The 22949-nt window shown below is 47.9% G+C and overlaps 1 protein-coding gene across 1 annotated transcript in view; it reads left to right on the top strand.

Annotated features, from left to right (window-relative positions):
- LOC102888336 (kinesin-like protein KIF28P) overlaps window positions 1–20776 on the top strand; it is a 60898-nt gene extending 40122 nt beyond the window's left edge. The window contains exons 11-22 of the mRNA XM_015591269.2: window positions 977–1031; window positions 2493–2616; window positions 3403–3547; window positions 7958–8076; window positions 8657–8764; window positions 12741–13015; window positions 14449–14583; window positions 15295–15461; window positions 15701–15807; window positions 16065–16203; window positions 16464–16654; window positions 20410–20776. Coding sequence (XP_015446755.1) covers window positions 977–1031; window positions 2493–2616; window positions 3403–3547; window positions 7958–8076; window positions 8657–8764; window positions 12741–13015; window positions 14449–14583; window positions 15295–15461; window positions 15701–15807; window positions 16065–16203; window positions 16464–16654; window positions 20410–20562 — 1718 coding nt within the window. The 3' untranslated portion in view covers window positions 20563–20776. The remainder of the gene's footprint in view (window positions 1–976; window positions 1032–2492; window positions 2617–3402; window positions 3548–7957; window positions 8077–8656; window positions 8765–12740; window positions 13016–14448; window positions 14584–15294; window positions 15462–15700; window positions 15808–16064; window positions 16204–16463; window positions 16655–20409) is intronic.
- Window positions 20777–22949: the final 2173 nt, after the last annotated feature.

The raw sequence follows: 22949 nt of genomic DNA, 5'->3' as shown, positions 1-22949 counted from the left end.
TTTCTTTCTTTTCTTCCTTCCTTCCTTCCTTCCTTCCTTCCTTCCTTCCTTCCTTCCTTCCTTTCTTATTGCGGTAAAATATGTATAACATAAAATACACCATGACAACCATTTTTAAGCGTACAGTTCAGTGGCATTAAGTGCATTCGCATTGTTGTGCAAGCATCACCCCTGCCATCCCCACGACTTTTTCGTCTTTCCCAACTGAAACTCTGTCCCCATCAAACAGTGACTCCCCACGCCCCCGCCCCCGCCCCTGGCAACCACCATCCTTCTTCCTGTCTCTGTGATTTTGATTATTCCAGGTACCTCATACAAGCGGAATCCTACAGTATTTGTCTTTTGCGGCTAGCATACTTCACTTAGCATAATGTACGTCCTCAGGGCTCATCCATGTTGTAGCACGTGCCGGGATTTCCTTCCTTTTTAAGGCTGAACCACACTCCCTTGCACGTGTGTGCCATGTTCTGTTTATCCATCCAATCACTGGAAAATGGCACTGGTGTCGTGGTAACAGCTAGCTTTCCCCGCCCTAGCCCTGAGAGCACCCAAGACAGGAGAAGGCTCGTGTGGATGGCAGAGGGGGACAGACCCCAGGAGGTCCAGGTGTCGCTCTTGGCCTTGTCCTCAGGGTCAGTCACTGGACAGAAACGGAGCCTCACAGACCAGGACTTTCCCTGTGGCCGGGCTTTGGGGCATCTCATAAGGCTCGGACTCAACAGCTCTTCCTCCAGAATTACTTATGAAGAGGTGAAACTTTGAAAAGGTTAGGAATCCCACAAAAAAGGCAGAAAGTAAAACAATTATCTATAAGCCAAGGTGATGTCCAAGTACCATTATGATTAAAACTCCCGGTGGAGGATTCCCTTCACGCCATCCTATTGGAAAGAAAATGGCACCTCCCCAACATCAGCCGTGTTAACTTAAGGTCAGATCCAGAAAACTTTTGAAAATAACTTATCCTAATTCTTTTCAGGCTCATGTGATGCTGGTCGAGCTGCTTCAAATGCCATCAGTCTTCAAGGTCTGGGGTGAGTTTACACAAACTGTCTTTGTCCAGCATTAGAGACTTTTGCGGGACAACCAAGAACATGAAATACCAGCCCTTCCTCAGCCACCCTCTCTGGCGCTTCCGGAAGCTTCAGGAAGGCTCCGGGCTTTCCCGCTCTCACCCAAACAACCTCCTGCTTCTCTCGCTTTGTCTCCTTAGCTCTGATCTTGGGAGAAAAGGGCAAGTCAGTTGCTAGACTATAAATAGACAGTAATAGATCTGTCCCGGAAATGAAAAGATGTAAAGGACAGGCATATTACAGGCCTCTCACGGTCACTGCCAAAAGCAAAAGCATCTTCAGATCACCGTGTCTGGAGCCCTCACTGCTGGACTAACGGGAAGCCCAGACTTTGAGGTGCTCCCCTCCCCAAGGAGCCCCTGTGGAGCCACCGTGGAGCCCTGTGGTGGGTTTCATAAGCTCAGAGCTGTCTCCCACCTTTGTGGCCTCTCTACTCGGGGGGCCTCTGCTCTGGGGCAGCCTCTCCTCCTTCCAGGACCACTGCGTCCTGACTGCCCACAGATTTCCGGCCACTAGGCTTGCTCAGCTATCAGCTCTTACAGAGCGAGGCCTTACTGACCATCCCTGCACCTCAGCCCCCAACCCCAAACCCCCTGGGCACACGGGCCCTGGGGGCGGTGTGTAGGGTGGGCGTCAGTACTGACTGAGGGGCCAGTTGGTGCCGCCTCACCCTGCACCACCAGCTTCCAGCCCTTTCTCTCAATTCTTCCAGGGGGCTCCCCTCATCTCCCTTATCAGGCACTTCCTGTGGGGACCCCCAGTCTAACACTCAGGTATAAGTGGATGAACTCTCCCACAGGATCCCTGGGCCCCAAGTAAACAAGGACTATGGTCGGACATGCATCACAATGTCCAGAACATTCCATGACAGCCAAGGAGTCCAGGAACGTTCTAGAACAGCCTAGATCATTCAAGACACACAGATGACCTAGGGGCAGACAATCTGACAGCTCTGATAGGCAGCCTCAAATCTTAGATAAAGTCTGGATTTGTATAATAAAGACCCAGAAATAGAACTAAACTGCCCTGTAAAGGCTCATTATCGTCGCCCTCCCAAGTCTCCCTGACACATCTTTCTCCTCCATCAGTCCCACCACCCAGGGAGGGTTCCCGCCTCTAGCTCTGACCCCTGTGACCTCAGCTTCTGTCTGGCAGCTCTTGGCACTCAGTTGACGTTGGCTCTATTAATACGAGGATTGCTTGGTTGTCTCCCACTCCGTGTGCAGGGTCCCTCTGCACCCACTTCTCCATCCCACCCACCGAGGGCCACAGCACGCGGGAGCCCCACAGATGCTTTCTGCCCCCCCCCCCCCACCAGCAGCTGGCGATCTCACTTCAGTGTGCAAATGAGACGGAACGACCTAAACCGTTTGCTAAAATCACAATTCTGTGGATCACTTAGACAAATTCTTGTCTTTTTAGAATTTCGGATAAACACGCTTCCTTCACAAATTCAGATGGTAAAGTGACAGTCACTCCACATGGCAAATGCAAGGTTGTTGTTAACGGGGTGCCCATCGCCACCAAGACGAAGCTGCAACATTTGGTAAACTTTCCTGCGAGCCCACAGGATTTCCTAAGGCCGCCCAGAGAGAGCGCTAGAGTGGGGGCTGGGTGGGGCTGGGGGTTACCTGCCTTTAGTCCCTGTGCTGTGGTAGCACGAGAGTGACGATAATGACGTGTCACAGCTGTGGAGCCGGGAGAGCTGACTCCTCACCTACAAACAGAGGGGCCAATTAGATGAGCACCAAGACCCCGTCAAGCTCTAACGTTTGGACACTTTAGATTTTTAAAAGCCTGCTATTGGGAGGGACCGCGTGGTACCCAGCAAACATCGGGCTCTCTGACCCCTCCCCGCACCCCAGCCCACGTCCCCAGCACCACAGGGCTCCTCCTAGCCCGGTCCCCTCCCCAGTCCATTCTCCACGTTGCAGCTACAGAGAGCCTTTTACACAAGCAAGCTGGACAGGCCGCCCCTGCTGGCAATCCTCCGGTGAACCCCCTTTTGCAACACCCGTGTGGGGTGTCTGTCCCCTCTCCCTGCCTCCCCTGGCCTCACTGCTCTGCACGCACTTCTCCAGGTCACACTGACCTCGGGGGCTCTGTTCCTTGCCTCGTGAAACTTCCCACCCTGGAAGCTTCACCTCAAATAGCTCCCTTGGACAAGGACTCTGCTAATCCCCGGTGGGAGCCAGGCCTCCTTGACACTCTGCAGAAGCACCTGTGCCCCCAGCGGGGCGGGGCGGGGGACCTGGCCCTCCTGGAGCAGGCTGTCCTCACCCCCTCGTCCGAGGGCCACGTCATCCCTCTGAGCTGACCGTCTCCTCCCTAGGACCGCATCATCCTGGGATCCAACAGCGCCTACCTCTACGTCGGGTTTCCTTGGGAGCGAGGCGGCGAGGACTTGAGCAGGTTCGACTACGACTTTTTCCAGCTGGAGAGAGCGGCTGCGGAGGGAGTGAGTGTGGACCAGCTGGGTGAGCAGCCCCGCGCCCTGCCTGCTGGCATCCGCCCGGGGCCGCTCTGAAAAGCAGCTGCTTTCCTTAAGAAAACAGCCTTTTACTGTGTCAAAGTACAATGTATAGAAAGTTAAAATATAATTTACATGTCAAAGACATATTTAATTCGTTAAACTATCTCCCTCATCAATGCAGTAGAGACGGAAGAATGCCGACTGAGATGGCTGTCTCCCAAAGCAATGAACGGCCCTCAGGGTGATGACCCTCTACTAGACGAAAACCATCTTTGCCCATCTTGTACAAATTACTATCTAAGGGCTCAGAGTCCGGGCCCTAATCAGTAGTAAGTAGTAAGTACGGTCACCCCCCCCTTATCCGCAGGGATGTGTGAAGACCCCAGTGGATGCCTGAAGCCACGGACTGTACCAGGCCCTGTGCATACTGTGCTTTCCCCCAAATGTACCTCTGAGAAAGTTTCGTTTATAAATCAGGCAGAGTAAGAGATTACCAGCGATGACTGACAATAAAATAGAACAATTATAATGAGGTTCCGTAACAAAAGTTATGCAAATGTGGTCACTCTCTTAAAATGTCTTACCGTGGTGAAGTGGGGTGACAGTGCCTACGTGATGAGACAAGGTGCGGTGAATGACACAGGCCGGCTTTGTGACGGAGCATCAGGCTACTGTGAGGGTTACTCAATCACAGACGCTATGATACCCCGACGGACGGTCGGATAACCGAGGTAGCTACCAAGTGACTGAGGGGCAGGTGGCATATGCAGCGTGGATACGCTGGGAAAAGGGAGGATTCACGGCCCGGGAGAAACGGGGCGGGCCAGCTCCAGATTTCATCACGCAGCTCAGAATCGTGCTCGATTTAAAACTGAGAAATGGTTTGTTTCTGGAATTCTTAGGTTAGTATTTCCAGACCACAGTTGACTGTGGGTCATGGAAACCGTGGAAAAGTGAAGCCATGGGTAAGAGGCGATTGCTGTACGTAATGGTACATTCTCCTAGGGTGTCAGAGAATCCTGACGCAAGGCCCCGCTATGACACTTAAAGGACGGGCAGCATCCTTTTGTCTTACTTCCCTGTTTTGGATGATTTTTCTTGATAGTTCTCTCTTTGCACCTGAAACCTTTCTGTGGTCATCATGAGGCTCTGCCCCTGGGCACAGTCCCCGCTGCGTCTCCACCAGGAAGTCAGAGTTGTCAGTCAGTCTGTTGTCAGTGCTCAAGCGTGCACACTTGGCCCCTGGCCCCTGGCGGGGAAGCAAGCGTTTGTGGGTAATTCTTAATTTTGAAACAATTTCTTGAAATGTACAGAAAAGTTTCAAGAGTAATGCGTAGAACTCTCATACACGCTTCACTCAAAATTTCCATTTTAACATTTTACTATATTTGTTTTATTTTATGTGTGTGCAGAGATACAGGTATATATGTAATTTTTTTCTGAACTATTTGAGAATAAGTTGCAGACGTGATGCTCCTTTATCCCTAAACACTTCATCGTATGTTTCCTAAGGAAAAGGTCGTTCTCTTACGAAAAACTACAGTACAATGATCAAAATCAGAAAGTTAACATTCATATAAGATTATTATTTAATCTATGAATTTTACTCTTATTTAACTAATTATTTTAATAATGTCCTTTATAAAAAAAATTTGGGTCCAGGGTCCGACCCAGGACCACATGTTACATTTAGTCATCACGCCTCTCCGGTCTCCTTAAATCTGATGTGATCCATCAGGTCCGTCTTTGTCTTTTATGATCGTGACATTTTTGAGGAATAAAGAGCAGTTTTTTGTATAACGTTCCTTAGTTGGGGTCTTTGTGATGTTTCCTCACGTTTGGATTGAGGTTACAGGTTTTGGGCAAGGACACCACTACAGTGATGTTATGTCTTCTGTGTCAGGAGGCACACGGTGTCGCACTATCCATCATTGGTGACGTTAACTGTGATTGCTTGGTTAAGGGGGTCACCGCCAGGTTTCTCCACTTAAAGTTAGTAATTTTCTCTTTTTAAGTAATAAATATTTTATGGGGAGAGACTGAAATGTAGATATCCTAGACCTCATCACACTCTCGGCCACTAGTTTTATCACCCTTTGATCTTCTTTCTTGGATTAATTATTATGATGATTTTCGTCCAATACTGAGTTTTGGGTGCCACCATTTCTTCTATATTTACTTGAAATTTTTCGAACATAAGAAAAACATTTTCTCTCCTACTTTTTTAAATCTATTCATTCATTTCTGTCAAGATGAACTCAATGGATTAAAATTTGTTGCTTTCATGATTTATTTTCATGTGCGAATGGTCCCGGACTTGGCCGGTAGGAGTCCTTCCATCTGGATTCTGCGTCCTTCTGGCACGTCCTCCTCATGCTTGAAGCTCTGGCTTACTTTCTGGCATAAAAAACACTCCAGGTTCATCTCATGGGTCCTCAGTCTCAGCGCTGGAGTCAGTCGTTTCTCCAGGGGTCCTGATTCCTTTCGGGGGAGAATGGCATTTGTAAGGCAGGACCTGGTGCTACATGTGCAAACTGCTCTATAGCTCTATACTGACAGACAGATGTACATCTCCCAAACATATTTATAGCTTTATCTATATCTGTGAAACCACGGTGCACACTGATACCTCACCTTGAACCTTACTGGTCTCCTTTCTGCTTATCAAACACACTGAGCCCTTTTCTGCCTCAGGGCCCTTGCACTTGCTGTTCGTTTTTCTCCGCCTCTTCGGCTCATTCTCACCTTTATCACTCAGCTCTAATCCCTCCTCAGATAGATCTTCCCATTTCTTATACTCATCTAGGTAACTCTTTCTCACTTTGTCACATTTTTAAATTATACTATTCGTTTACTTGATTCTTATCTATTTTTCCACATGAGAATGTAAGTTCTAGCTGGGATTTTTTTTTTTCTGCTGTTCATCCATTCATTTATATCTCCTTTCGTTCAACAAGTATTTATTGAGCTCCTACTATGCGCCAGACATGGTTCTAAGTTCTGGGGATCCAGCAGCGAGCAGAGCAGTGCCCTGCCCTCACGGAGCTGACGGGCGCTTGCTCACTTCTGCATCCCCACAGCCTGATGACACTGCCTAGCTGTGGGCCTTCAGTAAGGATTTGTCCAACAAATGATGACGAATGAGATTAACCACAGCGGCCCCCACATAGCACACTCTGTCCTGTCTGAGACCACTCCGACTCCAGGAGCTCCATGCCCTGGACATTAGGACCCTCCCAGGGGAGGGCAGGCCAGGATCCGTGCGCCTCACTCCCTTGTAACCCCATCCCGCGCCTCCAGAATCGGGGGGCCCAACAGCTAGAGCTGGAGAGATGGCGATGAGCCACGCCCAGTTCTGGCCTAGAAGAAATTACAGCCGGAGATTTTGAGTCAGATACGTCCCCAGGCGTCGGATGCAGGCTCCTGAGCAGCCTTCCCCTCCTCTCTCTCCGGCCTGTGCTGGGCTGGGCTGGGCTGCGGGAGGAGCACAGCACCCACACTTTCTCCAAGCCCACCTGCTCTGCCCGAACCCGCCTTAACAGCCTGGGCAGGGAGCAGCGGGATGTACCCACACGTGTGCAAGACAGTTCCTCCCTTTTCCCTACCCTAGAGGTTTTTACCCTCCTCACAATTTTAGCAAAACAAATTGATTTGAAATTTACCTCCTTGTTCTTTTCTGATGTTCATGGCCCAAAGCAAATAAGACACTGCCCTACCAAGCCTGGTGCCAGAATACTCTGTCTATTCATTTATTCATTCACGAGGCAGACTGCACACCTGCCTCCCAGACCAGGGCCGGTGGCACAAGGAGGTCGAACAGGCCCCAGACCCTGGGCTGAAGGTGCTCAGCACCCAGTGAAGCCTCGCTCGGGCAGACCGAGGGCCGTTCTGGGGAGTGAGACCTCAGGGTGGAGGGCAGTGTGAACCCACGGGCTGAGAGTTCCTGGCCGGGGTAGTGCCAAGCTGGCAGGGGCTTCGCTCTCCCACCGTCTCCATGTTCCCCTCCTCCGAGCCACCCCCTCCCGCCCCCCCAGTAGAATCCAAGTAAGAACAGGTTGCTTGCTGTGCCAGCTGCAGCTTCAGGATGAATCCCCAGACCTTCCTTCCAGCCACCTTCCCCCATGCCCCCTCCCAGGACGGTCTGGAGCCACCTTGGGTCCAGGACTCTGAGACCAAGAATGGCAACCCGAGGCAGAGAGCCTCCTGTCACGATGCTGTCGACACACATGGGTTGAGATGAGCAACTACTTAAATAAAGGCCAAGCAGCATCTTTTTCCTCCATTTATATTTATGTTCTTTTTTTATAATTACATGACTAAATGAAGGAACCAATGAGCATATCAGTTTCTTCATGGCTGAACAGGACCCCAGAACAAAGGACTGGCTTTCACTTACGTTCTGATTTTTTCCTAGGCGCTGGGGACAGAGGAGAAGGGAAAGCGGATCCCAGTGTCCTGGTTGTGTTCCAGGACTACGTCAAACTGATGCCACTAGTTGCAGAAGCAAATCAAATGAGCGAGGAGCTGAAGAAGGTAAGAGCTAGAGAATGGCGTAATGTCAGGTCCAGAAAGGACCCTGGAGATCCCCTCACTCCCACGGCCCCCAAGTGGCTTCATGCCACAGACAGAGAGGCCTGGAGAGGTGAGGTGCTTTGCCCCAGACCCCATGAGCTAGTGACAGAATCTGGGCCAACACCCAGGCCTTCCCAGCCCCGGCCACGAGGGGCCATTCCTTCCACTCTGGCCCACCACAGCCAACAGGACCACAAGGACCCCAGACCAACATCCCATCCCAGATTGTCCTCCAGGGCGGTCTCTCTGGGTACCTCGGTGGCTTCTATGTCACCAAGAAGCCCCTGGGGACACGGGATCCAATCACCAGGAAACTCATAAGAGACTTCATCACTCCGGTGAGGCTTACAGGTGTTGGTTCCTGGATATCGCTGAGGAATTCTGATGCTTCATCATTTTTCCTGGTGGGAAGTGCAAGGCGCCAGGCCTGGACCATCTTTTTTTAGAAAGTCTGAGCGTGGAAAGAACAAAAAAGAAATAGCGAAGATGCTGTAGGATGACAAATGCAGAATTATGTAGTGAGACGTGTTTCTCCCACCAGGAACTTAAAATGGAATTGAAAGTGAAGAATTTAGCGTCATCAGATTCCAGGGGCTGTGACCTACAAAAAGAGGTCATGGTGAAAGTGACCAACCAAAGGACTCACGAGGTGAGGCTGCCTCTGGGGACAGGCGTGAGCCTCCATAAGGGGTCCCGAGGAGCTTTCCTGGGGACAAGGTTAGTTTCCCTGGCTACAGCCTGTGGAGATCCAGCGAAGGCCCGAGCTGTGTTCCCCGTGTGAGTTGGGACTCTGGGGGACGGACTCAGGGGAGAGGGGACCCCTCCGCCATGTGTCCCCTCTGGCGTCCCTCTCCCACGCAGCACCGAGGCCTGGGGACTTTCCTAACTGTCCATGTCTAGCGCTTTTTATTTTTAACGTCACTCAAAGGCTTTAGCATCAGAAGGGAGCCTGGATGTTTATCTAACTAATAATGGTGTCCATATGCGCGCGTGCGTGCGTGCGTGTGTACATATGAGAGAGAGGGAGGGAGAGAAGAGTGTTGAGGGGAAATCTGCCATTCTGAAGTGATAAGAAAATCCCCACTTTCACTAAGAATCCAGAAAAGGCTGTCTCACAACCCCACTGGCTGACCCGTCCCCGTGCTTGGTATTGCCCACTGTCCCGAAGGTCCTTTTTAGGAACTTAAGACCCATTTCCCTCTCCCTCTGCCTAACAGACTGGGCCTATCTTTTGGTGTCCCTTGCATATGTCCCTTATGTCACCTACTGGAGCAGCCCTCTAGCCAGATGCAGAGGATGTGCCCCTAGTTCTCAGGTGACCTTCAAGTGGGCTGCTCCCTCCCAAGTCTTCAGCGAGTCTTGTAGGGAATGTGTGGCTGGCCACACTGGGGACCTTGCTGTCATCGGATGATGTGCTCTACTGAGCAACTAACGGAGGCTCCTCTGGGTTTAACTTTTCTGCTTATTGCCCTCAAGTTGCCAAAATTTTCCGGGTCAAGATCAGGTTTGAAAAGCTTTTTAAAGTAGTGAAATATGACAAACACAGGGAAAAGACTGTAAGTGTGCGTGTTCACGTTATATAGTGAAGACCTGGGTACTCGCCACTCGGTTTGAGAGGTTTTGCACTAGTGTCTGCCATTTGCTGGGGCCCCCAAGATCTCTGTGTGAGTGTAACTGGCCCCCAGGCCGTGAATGCCTGGGGGACCACCCAAGGACGGGCCACTCCGGAGCCCAAACTTCTGAGACTTTTCCCTCCTCCTCTTCTCCTGGGGTGGAGGAAAGGGGACACATATGCCTTAGTCCATTCAGGCTTCTATAGCAAAACACCGAAGACTGAGTGGTTCACAGAGCAAACATTTCTCACAGGTCTGGAGGCTGAGAAGTCCAAGGTCAAGGGGCCAGCTGCCCCGTGTCTGTCGAGAACCTTCTTCCTAGTTCCTAAGATGGCCATCTTCTCTCCGTGTCCTCAGATGACGGAAGGGGCAAAGAAGCTCCCTGGGGTCTCCTTCACGAGAACACTAATCCCATGCCTGCGGGCTGCACCCTAATGACCCACCTCCTAGTACCATCACGTTGCGGGGGAGGTGCCAGCATTTCCATTTGGGGGGCACATTCAGTCCATAGGAGCATGTGTGATGCTGGCTCACCTCACACTCCCAGAGTAGTTTTCAGGGGTCTCAGTGTGATGTAGGAAGGTCTCCTGTAAGACCCCCCGACCTGGAGGAGGTCAGCATTGACTTCTGTGCCATGTCCCATGAGGCCTTTAGAGCTGAACCCCAGCGTATGCGCTTTTGTTTGTTTGTTTTCTGACAAACGACATCAGGGCAAAGGAGCTTTGCTGATCTGATGTTCTGCGTTTCTCTCTGCGGCCAGGTTTGCTTTGGCAGTTTCCTACCATCTTGTCAGATCTTATTTTATGGAGATTTTTAATTTTTAAAGACTTTCTTCCACGTAGTTCTGTTTTTCACTGTTTATTTATTATTAGAACTTAAAGTGATTTGACAAACATTTTATTTGGCCTTTTTTTTATTCTTAGCAGAAGGGTTATCTGAATGACACAGCCTGCCACTACCGGAAATAGAACACGAGACAGTGTTTTCACACTTTACCCTTGAGCATGTCATCTGGGAAAGCTGAGGCCAGGATACATTTTGAGACACGTTCTTTTCCTTTAACCCAGCATCCCTGTCTCGGTCAGAGACGACCATTTGACAGGACTGCTTCTGCGTAAACGACTCTGGGCTCGCTTTTAAGGGACTGGGCACTAATTAATTTCGTGGTGATTTTTTCTCTTTTCTCATGCAGAGATTAATCTTACTGATCGGTCACTTTCAAGGTTGTCCATTTTTGCCCCTTAAAAGTACCAGTGACCTTTCCTCAGAAGAAGCCTTCCCTTCCTCAGGAGCCCTCTGAAAGGCTGGTGGCACCTTCCTGTAGTTCTTGGCACGCTTTGTGTGCGTGTGGGTTTTGAAGGCCGAAAGACCAGACTGGTGGCGAGCAGCAGGGGGCTCCAGGTACAAGCGGGAGGGCACTTTTGGGTGGTGGATCCTGTAAATGTCCCTCCCTGCACCCGCCACCCCAGACCACAGGGATAATGAGTGCAGCGGCAGCTGCAGGGAGGAGACAGTGTCCCCAGGGACTTTGATGTGACTTTTAGAGTCACACATCACAGACAAGTGCAGGAGCAAGCCAGGGCCGTGTGAGGGCTGGCGAGGGTTTTCTAATGGGAAATGCTGCCAGCTTGCAGCTGCTTTTCAGCAATGTCTGCCCGACAGCTGTTGGCTCAGGTGGAAACGCATCCAGCCAGGGAGCCTCTGTGCCAGCCTGCAGGTCACCCGAGGATGGAGGTCAGCACAGCTCCCCAGCCTGTTCCACTCAGCCTCGCTGACCTGCCAAGGATAACATCAGTTTTACCTGTCACAGGGCCTACGACCAGTACCACGAGTAATGACACAGTGCCTGAGTTCATTACCTACATTCCCATTATCTTAGTTTGCCCCAGCCAGGTTCGCAGTCTTTCTGGAGAGTCTGGGAGAGGGCTACTGTGTTCTGCACTTTACTTGATGCAAACAGAGAAAGATGAAGTCTTTTGAGTGTCCGGAAGAGGTCTTTTTAATGGAGATACATAACACTTGAAAGAATGACATATCTGTTAGTTTTGGGGTTTGTTTGTTTTTTTTCCAAGTTGCTCAGAGGAGTTGGAAGTTTTACCTGGTACCTACTTCTGATGTGACATTTATGGTCAAGAAAATTTCTCACTGGAGCCCCTAACTGTGGCTTATGCTTTTGTCCTCTCTCAGTAGCCAGCGTTGGTACAGAGGCCCCGTCCCTCACCCAGTGAAGGGGCAGACAGTGGCGGGTTCTCGCCCTGGATTTTTCTGCTCACTAGGCGTGGCCATACAGGCTTATTACTTGTAGTGCTTGCTGTAGATCTCAGTTCCAACGTGGACCTCACCAGGCTAAAAGCAAGGTGTTGTTGGCTGAGCCTCTCTGGAGGCTCGGAGAGAACCTGTTTCCTTGCCTTTTCAAACTCCTAGAGGTCACCAGCATTCTTTGGCTCGTGGCCATCTTCCTATATCTTCCGAATCAGCCACATGGCATTTCTCTGACCCTGCTCGTCACATCTCTCTCTCTCTGACCCTCTTTTCTCCCCGCCTCTTCCACGTTTAAGGCCCATGCGATTATGTTGGGCCGACCTGGATAAATCAAGCTACTCTCTCTATTTAAGGTCAGGTGATAGGCAACCTTAATCCCCCTTTGCCATGAAAGGTAACATATTCACAGGTTCTGAAGACTGGGACATGCATACCTTTGAGGACCGTTATTCTGTGTAGCACACGCCCCAAACCCTCATTTCTCCTGGGAGAGTTCTAGCTCTTTCGTCGTCTCCTCGAGTCATTTCCTGGGATCCAGCAATTCAAGCAACGCAGGAGTAACGGGTCAGGAATGAGTGTGGTGCCCTCGAAGGAGCTCACCACAGCTAAGTTTGATGAGAGTGTTATGTGGTCTCGGGTACCCCAAAACCCAGCCCATTGGAGGGAGCATGCTGGGAAAAAAATCATAGGAATGGATTATTAGAGCAGTAAATGAAATAAAATATCGGTGACCTACCTTGGTGTTTCCAGGTGTGGATTTGGTCCAAAGCCAAGTTTATCAATAGGAAATTCCTAATGGAGGAACTTTACCAGCGCTTTCTAGATGGAGAAGACAGCCATGTGGTTCAGGAAGATGACCCATTCTGGGATCCTGTCCAGGTCGTCCACTTGGGCTCTGCTCACATCTGGCTCCAGCCGCTTGCCTACTGCATGAAATTCGAGGAGCAGGCGGAGTTTCTGAACTGCGACGGCCTGGAGGAGGCAGTGCTGCATATCCACATAACCCCCTGCTCCCCGGCAGGACGGTAGGTCTCTCCCTCGCCCCTCTGCCTGGTTCTGTGTCTGTCGCACGTAGAACACTTGGAGCAAGCTGAGTTCTCCTGCAGGGAGCGGTCAGCTTGGAACCTCGAAGAGGTCGTTCATAAGACAAATTAATGAGCTCATTCATTCATGATTTGGCCTCATCAAGTCTGATTTTTACGATGGCAACCAAATCAGCTGACCTGAATATCTAAAATCCATGCCCAGGAGCATTGAAGCAGCTCGGCACTGCCCTGGGGACCAAAGGAATGAGTGCATCCTGCAAGGCAGCAGGAGTAGGAGGAACCTTGGACAAGAACCAATGACCTAGGTCGCTTCCCAACGATGGGCCCTCAGAGCAGAGCAGCCAGGTGTGCTGTAGGCCCTTCCCCCACAGCCCTCCCTGGGACCCTGAGGTATGGCATGGCCACATCTTTCCCATGCTGACGAGGCCCAAGAGTCAGAAGCAGAAAGCACACCCATCTCCGCCCCTGGCAGAGGCTCAGATCTTTTCTTTGTCCCTTTTCTCCAGGTAGGCACTGAGGTGTCTTTGTGTGCTAACTGGCCTCCTACGCTGGTATCAGACCTTTCTGTGGGTACAGGCTTTGTTGGAGCTCTACTCCATTACCTTTTACCCTCCTTTCAGGATATCTCATGTTTCCTCTCTTTAGGCTGTAAGCGGTCTAGGCGGTTTTTATAAAAGCTCAAGTCTCTCGGGAAATCCAAGCAGAGGCTGGCGGGGCGGGGTCTGGTCTGGGTGCCAGGGTCCTCAGACACCCAGTGCAATCTTTCTGTCTTTGTGAAGAGGAATCAGGCTCGAGGAGGGAGCAAAAGACCCACAAGGTCCTATGACTGAGACACCAAGCTGACCACCGACTCACTGTCTTTATCGGGACTCTGAGCGACTTTCTGGTCATTTGGCTACCTTAGGCCTCTAGGCTGCTGGTTTCATCCCCCATTGCAAATTAATGAGGTAGCATTCTAGTTTACAGAGCTTAGCCGATGTGAGCACGGTCCCGTCGGAAAGCTGTCTGAATGGGTTTCTGAGGTGTCCACAGTTCACCAGGGAAAATACGTTGAGAGGCTGTATCTGGGCAGCAGCTGGCTTTCCCTGGTAGCAGCCCCTCTGCCCCCGTGGGGACCTACCTAGATCTTCACTGCGCGTTTGGCACCCACGTCTGGGTGCATATTGCATGAAGCTTTTATATTCCCGTCTCTTCCTTGAGAAGGTCTATGGACCTGGAAGCACCAGCATAGAGTGGGCTCTCGGTAACTGTCTCTTGAATGAATTCTCCAGCTGGATATTTTACCTATTCTTCCTTCTTCAGTGAACTTGGCCATTTCTTAAGGAGTCTACATAATCCCCTTTGACATCACAATCCTAACTTGCTTGGGTCCAGGCTAACCTGGGATCAATGTTCACCGCTTCTGTTTCTAGAGCCTGTGGTGAGGAAGATGTGGTTATTGACCCTTTGGAGCTGCTGGGCAAGAGGATGGATTTCCAGATTCGCATTGTGCGGTGCCTTGGCGCCAAGTGGCTAAAGGAAGATGCAGAGCGGGGCATTCAGATGGGGTACCACCGGCCCGCCCCGCCCCGCAGAGCCGCTGTGCACGAGCCACGAGCCTGTGGGCCCCGTGGGAGGGACTCTTTCCTCAAGTTTTAAAAATGAGTTTACATGAAATTTTCTTAAGTTTCTCCACTTGCTCAACACCAAAATGACTGTTTCCCCGCCTGTTTAATAGAAAGAGAAGCCACATGTCCCTCTAGGCTGGTGGACCATGGTCAGTGTGTACTGACCCTTCTAAGCTAATGAAGCAAACAGAGCCATAAATCTTAATTATCAGAAAAAATATCCAGTAACACTATATTTTCTAAGAAGAATAACTCTTGTTTTGTTTTTCACCTGGAAACGAAAGGGCTGTATTACAACACGTCAGAAGCACCAGATAGGCTTAATTAGGCTAAAAGGATGTTATTAAAAGATAAAGCAATAAAGACTTTGAAGGACAAAAAAACAGCCCCCACAGATGGAAAATGAATTTCAACTTTAGACTCAGTGAAAACTATTAAACCCCTTTTCATTTTTTGTTAGACATTTAATATTATCCCTGTAGCGATACTCATGTTTATACCTGAGGCGCTGGAGGTGGCATCGGGACAATCAGTCAGAGGTCATCTTTTCTATCTAACAGATGCGGGCTCTAATTCTTTGGCTCATCTGATCCTTTTCTTTACAAATGTGTCCCTCCTGGTTTTATATTTTGTTTTCTGTTCTTTCCTCAGGTACAGAATTTATAACCTTCCATATACTTTATATACCAAGCCTGTGTGGAAGATTATGAATCCCCAAATCGAAGAGTCTGTCCAATTTACAGCCCTAAATGCATCTCAGGAGTTTCTGAATTATTTACAGACAAATGCTCTCATTGTTGACTTATGGGGTCTTCAAGGTACCACGTTACTTTTTCTTCTGCATGGCACATTCTTCGGTCTGTACCATGTCGGTATATCCAGGGCTGCAGAGCTGGAGGAGGGAGGTGGTCAGGGCCTTGACTCAGTGGCCAAGAGCCATCTTCCCCTGGTCCCTGGGTTCTAGTCCACAGGAGATGTGGTCAAACACCTCCTCACACAACTCGGGCTGGAAAACTGAGATGTTTCTTTCCTTGATGGTGTCTCCCCCACACTCCAGAAGGCTGTACCGAACTGAGCTGCTCTCAGCTGGACCTCCTGGTCACAGATGAAGGCCACATCATGGTGGACACCAAGAAAATTTCCACGGTGATAGATATAGGCCAGGTGTGTACATTTATGTGATGTTGAAATGGACGTCACGAACGACTAGAAAATCTCAGATGACAGTTACTTGGGGATCATCAATGTTCCTTCCCCTTAACGAGCATTTTCTTGATTTACTCCTGTGTACCTCGATTGGCTTAAACCCTGCTCACCACTCCCCACCCTGTTCCATCTGCTTTTCACATGGGAGTAAAAATTGCGTCTCAAAGGATATGCAAATAACCCAGCAAAAGGCTACAGTGACATATTTTTTGTAGACTGCATCAGCCCAGATGTCAGAACTTTATCTGAAGCTGCTCAGATTAGAACAGGAGACGGGAATGCTCAGAAGCATTAACAGAGCTCTCAGCGAGGAAAATGTGCTTCTCAAAGAATCACTGGAAAAAACTGGTTCTGGTCAGCGAGGTGAGAGGCTGCTCAAGACTTGGTTGTTTAGCTTCTCTCTAAATGCCTACCTTTGGGATGTGTATTTGTCTTTCTAAGAAATGAGCTTTTTCACGAGTCGATCCATTATCTTGCTTCATAAAAAAAGCAGTCCAAATTGGTGCCTGATAAATGCTGATGTAGCAGAATGCCACCAAGGTAAATAAATATATAAATCCCTTGGGTAAATAAATAGATGAATAAAGAAATGTTATCTTTTCTTTCTACCTCAGCACATCAGCCTTCCAGTACCCTGAAGATAACTGGGATGACAGCGCCGTCGCCAGCAGCCAGAGAGCTTGATCAAGCGTGCACTCAGCGAGCCAGCTACGACAGAGAATTTGCCAAAGCTCTTAAGGGGTTCTACCAAAGCATGAATGTGGCAAGAGGGAAGTTTCTCAAACTGAGATGTCATAAGCCTCCCGTAAGTGACAGAATCCTGGGGCGGGAGGAAGGAATCTCTTTCCATTAAGTTTATGTATTTGATATAACGGCTTCCTGAGCTTGGGGATGTGTGTGTGTGTTTAAGCAGAACAGCAGGTGGAGGCCTGTAGCAAACAGGGTGAGGTCTGCTCTTGCTCTTTGCTCTCGCTCTCTTATTTACTGTTCATCTGCCTGGTTCCAGGCTATTTACTGTTTATCTGCCTGGTTCCAGGCTATTTACTGTTCATCTGCCTGGTTCCACGGCTATTGAAGGATTGATATTCGTTCACTTTACGATATACAAAATATTCCAGAAATGCAAGTTTGGTTTCTCGTTATAAAACCAAATAAATGTAATTCATCACATCAAGATGTTATAGGAGAAAAGTCATGATTACTTCAACAGAAAAAAAACATATGCTAAATTCAGCATCCCGCCATAATAAAAACTCTAAGCACACTGGGAACAAAATGGACATTGCTTAGTCTGACAAAGGCGATCTTCCACAGACACGCTTAGCAAGCATAATGTTCGCTGGTGAATCACCGAAAGCCTCCCTGTCTCACCAGGAAGAAGTCAGGGACACCAGCCACCTGCACTTGTATTTGCCCCTGCACTTTAGGTTCTAGCCGGTCCGGCAAAGCAGGAAGTGCAAGGTAGAAAGACGAGAAGGGAAAAACAGGTCACAGCAGCAACAGCACTTACACTTCTTACGAAGAGTTTTCCCGTCACTGACTCAACTCTCGCAATGACTCTAGGAGGTGGGTCCTATTAGTAGCCTTATTTTACAGTTGATGGATCTAAGGCACAGAGAGGTTAAGTAACCTCTAGGGAGGGCCAGCCAGGGTTGCCCCACAGTCTGTACTCCGTCCCATTACAGCAGGCGGCCTCTGTTATAATTCCCAGATGACATATTTATGTAAATAGAAAATCCAGAAGAAATTATAAATTGAATTATAAAGTTGTTGGATACAAAATCAATATCTAAAAAATGTACTGCATTTGAAAATAACAGTACCACGCAGAAAACATTTTAATAAAAGATACCATTTATAACTGCATCAAATATATGAAGTACAGTAAGTGCTCACTTAATGTTGTCAATCGGTTCTATGACTTTAAGTGAAACAACGCACAATGAAACCAGTTTTACCGGAGGCTAATTGATTGACATAAGTAAGAGTTAAGTTCCTACAGCATCTCGTCAACATTATCATGCAATGACATTGAATGAAACGACATCATTTGAGGACCTGATGTCCTCAGACCTATAACTAACATAACACTATGTACTTCTATGGAGAAGTACTTAAAACTTGTTTGAGAGATGTTAAAGATCTAAATAAATGGAGAAACATGCCATGTCTCTATGGTTTGGGAGATATGCTATTATAAATCTGTCAAGTCTCCTTGAGATTCAATGTCATTCCAACCAAGTGTCATGGAATCTGACATGATGATTCCATAATTCAGATGGAATTTCAAAAACAAAGACAAGTCAAGACCAAGACCCAAAAACAAGGTAGGAAGGCTTGCCTTACCTGATATCCAGGCTTATTTTAATGCTCTTATAGACAGTAAAGTGTTGGTCCAAATATAGAGAAGATAACCAAAGGAAAGGAACAGAAGGTCCAGAAACGGATTCTCTTGGGAACAGAGTCTTAATATATGACAGAGGTGAAACCGCAGATGAGTGTGGCATTTTTCAATAAACTGTGCTAGGAGAATTAAGAATATGAACAAGGAAAAATGAATTTGGAACCTTAACTAAAACTATTCCAAGAAATCAATGTTAGTGAGAAATAAAGACCTAAACGAGAAAGGTAAAACCCTAATACTTTCAGAAGTTAGCCGACTGTCTTCATGACCTCGCAGTGGGAAAAGATGTCTTAAACATGACACAAAAATCACCCGGCTTTAAAGAAAAAGATTGATAAATTCACCTATATTAAAATTGTAACCTTTGGTCCAGATACCAAAATAAAGTCAAAAGGAATGAGAGAAGTTATATAATAAACCAACGTCCAAAATAAAAAACTACAAACCAAAAAAAGAAAAAGAAAAAAACCAGATAACTCAAAAGAAAAAATGGTCAGAGGACTTGAATAGGAACTTCGCAAAACAAGAAAACAGGAAAAGGCCAATGAGTATATGAAAAAGTGCATAACCTCATTAATAGTTTGGGAAACACTAACTGAAACCACAATGAAATTCTATTACAAACCCGCCATACTGGCAAAAATGTGTAAGTCTGAAAATAGCAAGTTTTGGTGACAATATGAAGCAAGAGAAACTCTCATGCACTACTGAAAGGAATATAAATTGGTACGACCACTCAAACTGTTCGCCATCTACCTAATACGAGCTGATGATGCATCTACTGCAATCCAACTCTTCTCCACAGAGGAAGCCGGTTCTGCAGAGAATTTGGCCCTAACACCCTGATGCAGACATTCTCAAAGTGTGGTCCCCCAACCAGCAGCTTCAGCATCATCTGAGATCTTGTTAGAAATGCAAATCCCCGGCCCCTGCCCCAGACCTCTGAGCCAGGTCATCTGTGCTTTAACAAGCCCTCCGGGTGATTCTGCTTTAAACTGAAGTTTGCGAACCACCTCACTCAGGCATCCAATGTATGTCATGAATTAATTTCTTTCTTACGTATCAAGATGGTACGAATTATACACCATTTTTGTGAGAATTGAGAAAACAGTCACTCAAATCATTTTCTGTTCTGTGGTTCAGACTAGAGACCAGCTGAAAAAATTGCAGAATCCCTTGCATATCTGTACCAGCTGTTCTTAACATCATCTTCCATAATATCCCCAAACTGGACACATCCTAATGCGCATCCACAGAAGATAGGTAAACTACGGCACCTGCTATACTGTGAAACACTGTCACTCACTAATACTGCTGACTGAAACCTTCAAGTCACAAAGATGCCATCTAGTATGATTCCATAAACGGTCAAAAGACAGGCAAAATATCTACTGTTCAGGGCTACATTCTAGGAGGCAGGAAAACGGCTATCACACAAGTCAGGCTAGTGGTTGTTTCGGGGGGTGGGGGAGAGGGCGAGACCAGGAGGAGCTTAAGGAGCAGAGTTCTTTCTTGAGTGGGTTTGTTGTTCACTTTGACTGTACATTTTGGGTCCTCTTTTGTACGTATATCTCACAATAAAAAAGGAAAGAAAAAATGGTTAGATGAAAGACATTCTAAACAAAGTTAAAAATAAGCCATAGACGGGGAGAATCTATTTGTATTATTTACCATCACAGGTTAGTATCCAGGATATATAAACAACTACTTTTTAAATAAGAAAAGGACATGTCAGAAAACATGTTGGAAAAAGTGGCTAATAAAGTACTTGAGCAGGCATTTCGCTGATAATCAGGGAAGGAAACCAAAATGAGATGCCATGACACCTGACCAGGCAACCCTACCCATGGGAGAATCCCCGCCCTGCACGGTCCTCTGCCAGCCTCGGGACTTCTACAGGATCACAAGAACCTATACCATTCCGGTCTGAAGGATTTGAATTATCTCACCAATTATCCCGACCGGCAGTAACTAAAGGGTCAGTCAGGCAGCCTTCCTGAAACCAAGCGTGCCCCCAGGTGACATCAAGCCTCCATCAGCGACATTCAAATGCAGCTTTCTAGCCCAAAGGGAGAATTTACTGGTCACCCCACCCATACACACTCAGAATTTTTCCTCTAATGATGTGAGCCTACTACCATTTTTTTATTTTTTAGGAAGATGATCAAATGCTTCGACCATTTGTACACCAACAGTCACAAATGTTAAAGGACTTTGGGGAGCTACTTGAATCCAGCTTGTGGAAACTGAAAAATGATGTAGCTCTTATAGTGAAAAAGAAGAGAGAATGTTTATTGCACAGCGAATAATGAGGATACACCAAAGGAAAACGCTGAGCTTTGAGCTGTGAAGATTACTCGGGCTGCTGCTGAGCCTAATGAACTTGGCTATCAGAGCTGAAGTGTGGACGCCGCATGTTCAATCCATTTCCCAATTACTCAATCTATTTCCTCTACCATTTTAAAGCAAAACTCTTCCTCATTTGATTTAAAATGCAAAAATGCACCCACGTCCAGGGTGAAGGTGAAGGGGGAGACATCTGAAGTGAGGGTTAGTTAGCACTCTGAGCTCTGGGTTCCGACTGCCTGTGGTGAAATCCACCACTTAGGAATTGTGTAGTTTGAGGCAAATGACTCCCCCAGTCTAAGTCTCTTTCCTTATCTATTATATGGGAACGATAACAGTACTTACAGAAGTAATTGATAAGAATTTGCCATTAATATTTTCATGGTAAACAGTTTGAAATAAAGCTTTTGATAAATTTCTTGCTGTCGACTTAGAGACGCTGTTACTTCACGCCCCTCTTTTTGTATCTTTGCTCTGTACAGATTCGATATTTTACCTCCACTTATTTTCTGTGTTCATAAGTTCATCTGAAATACATTCAATTCACTAAGCAGAATTAGTGTCCATGCTGTGGGACCGGTTCGGTGCAGGGGTCTGGGGTGGCAGAGATTAAGATTGCTGGTGAGATCTGCCAGGAGCAAGTCAACCTCCAACTCTGTGGACCTTTGTTCTACAGAGTTGACTGACAGGCACTTAGGGCTCTGGGGAACAGCTAGAAAGAAGACTTTTGTGGCCACAGACGCCTAATAACAGCAGCAGTAATCACATGGAGACTTAAAGGGTGCTCGCCGTGTGCCAGGCACTAAGCTAAGTTCTACATATGTGATAGCTCATTTAATTCTCACCATTATTCTAAGTTTGGCACTATTATTTCTCCCATTTTGAGGCTTTGAAAGTTAAACAAGGCTTGTCCAGGCCACTGTGAGAGAACAGTGGGCTGACTCTAGAGACTGCCTTCCTACCCACAAAGGGCCTTAAAATACAGGACTGTCCCAGGAAGTGGCCTGACTGATCAGCGTAAGAAACCAGCAAGGAGGAAATAGATGTGACAACCCAAATCCTTGCTCCCAAAAATATAAAGTTAGGGATATCAAATAGGATCACGGAAACTCTACTGGCAGAAGAGGCTATCAAAGTCTTCAAAAAGGAGCGTCCTCGGAAGGCGGGGAAATCTGGGCTGGTGATTTCTGCTTAATACCAGGGGCCCAGGGGCTTCTGGGAAGGGCAGGGGTTTTGCCTGCAGTTCCGGTTCTGAGTATACACACATGAACCAAAAAATAACCTGTGCCCTTGGAGCCCAAGTGCAGAGCTCCACGTGGTGACGGCAGAACCAGGAGTCAGCAAAGCATGGCGGAATCCTAGAATCCCTGTCACGGGGCAGAGCAGCAGCGATGCCATGAGACGCAGGAATGGCTTCTACCTCTCGGACTAAGCCTCAAAGTTCTGGGATAATCTGCAGAAAGGGTGTTACTTGCCTAAAGTGAGTAACATATTGTCTGCAAATGAGAGCGGATGGAACCTTGGGGGTTGAAAAAAAAATCAGAATCAGATACACTCGCATCTCAAGCTGAAGGACTGGGTCACACAGGTTGTCATACATCAGTGTTAACGCTAGAGCAGAACACAGCATATACCGCAAAGCTGACAAGAACGCTACACGCACAAGCCTCATCTCGTGGCTCCCAAATGCAGACCTAAACCACAGCTTCGCAGACCCCGCCCTCCAGACCTCCAGAATGCAAACTGCTGGGTCCCGCTGGGGACCTCCTGTGGTACTGCCACAGTGCAGTGCCGTGAGATCTGTTGCTTCTGCCCATCATCCTGAGTGTAGAGGTCATAACAACTTTTCTAAGGTCCCACAAACCAGGGCACAGCTGAGACCAGATCGCGACATGCCTGGGGCCCAGGGAGCAAAGTTAGGGTAAAAGCACTGCCTCCGAGAATCTCCCTCTTCCACGCAGGCAGCTCGGAAGGGTCTCCCAACGCAAACAGCGTTCCTGCGTCTGTCACGCTTCTCGCTGTAGAGGAGAAATTTCATAAAGGTAGTGGCTGTCCTCTTTGTGTAGTGAAAAGCACCAAGCATGATGTATGTTTATTTTATGCTTATTACAAAAGGAAAAGTCCCTTGCTCTATGTTAGGGCTTTAGTGGAGCACCTAGTTAAAATACAAAAAGTAAATTAGAGAAAAATTCTGCTTAGGCAGCAAAAATCAATAGAAACTTACTAACTGTATCCTTAAAACTAATTACAGGTACAGAACGAGGGCAAATGAATGACAAGCCCAATTATTAGCAGTGCAGCAGAAGCACCTTCCTGCCCCGCCTCAAATACCTAGGCAGGTCCAGACACA

The sequence above is a fragment of the Pteropus alecto genome, unplaced genomic scaffold, assembly GCF_000325575.1.
Source record: "Pteropus alecto unplaced genomic scaffold, ASM32557v1 scaffold115, whole genome shotgun sequence".
Classification (NCBI taxonomy): Eukaryota; Metazoa; Chordata; class Mammalia; order Chiroptera; family Pteropodidae; genus Pteropus; species Pteropus alecto.
Note: the sequence above shows the minus strand (reverse complement) of the source record. Positions and strands in the feature narration are given on the sequence as shown.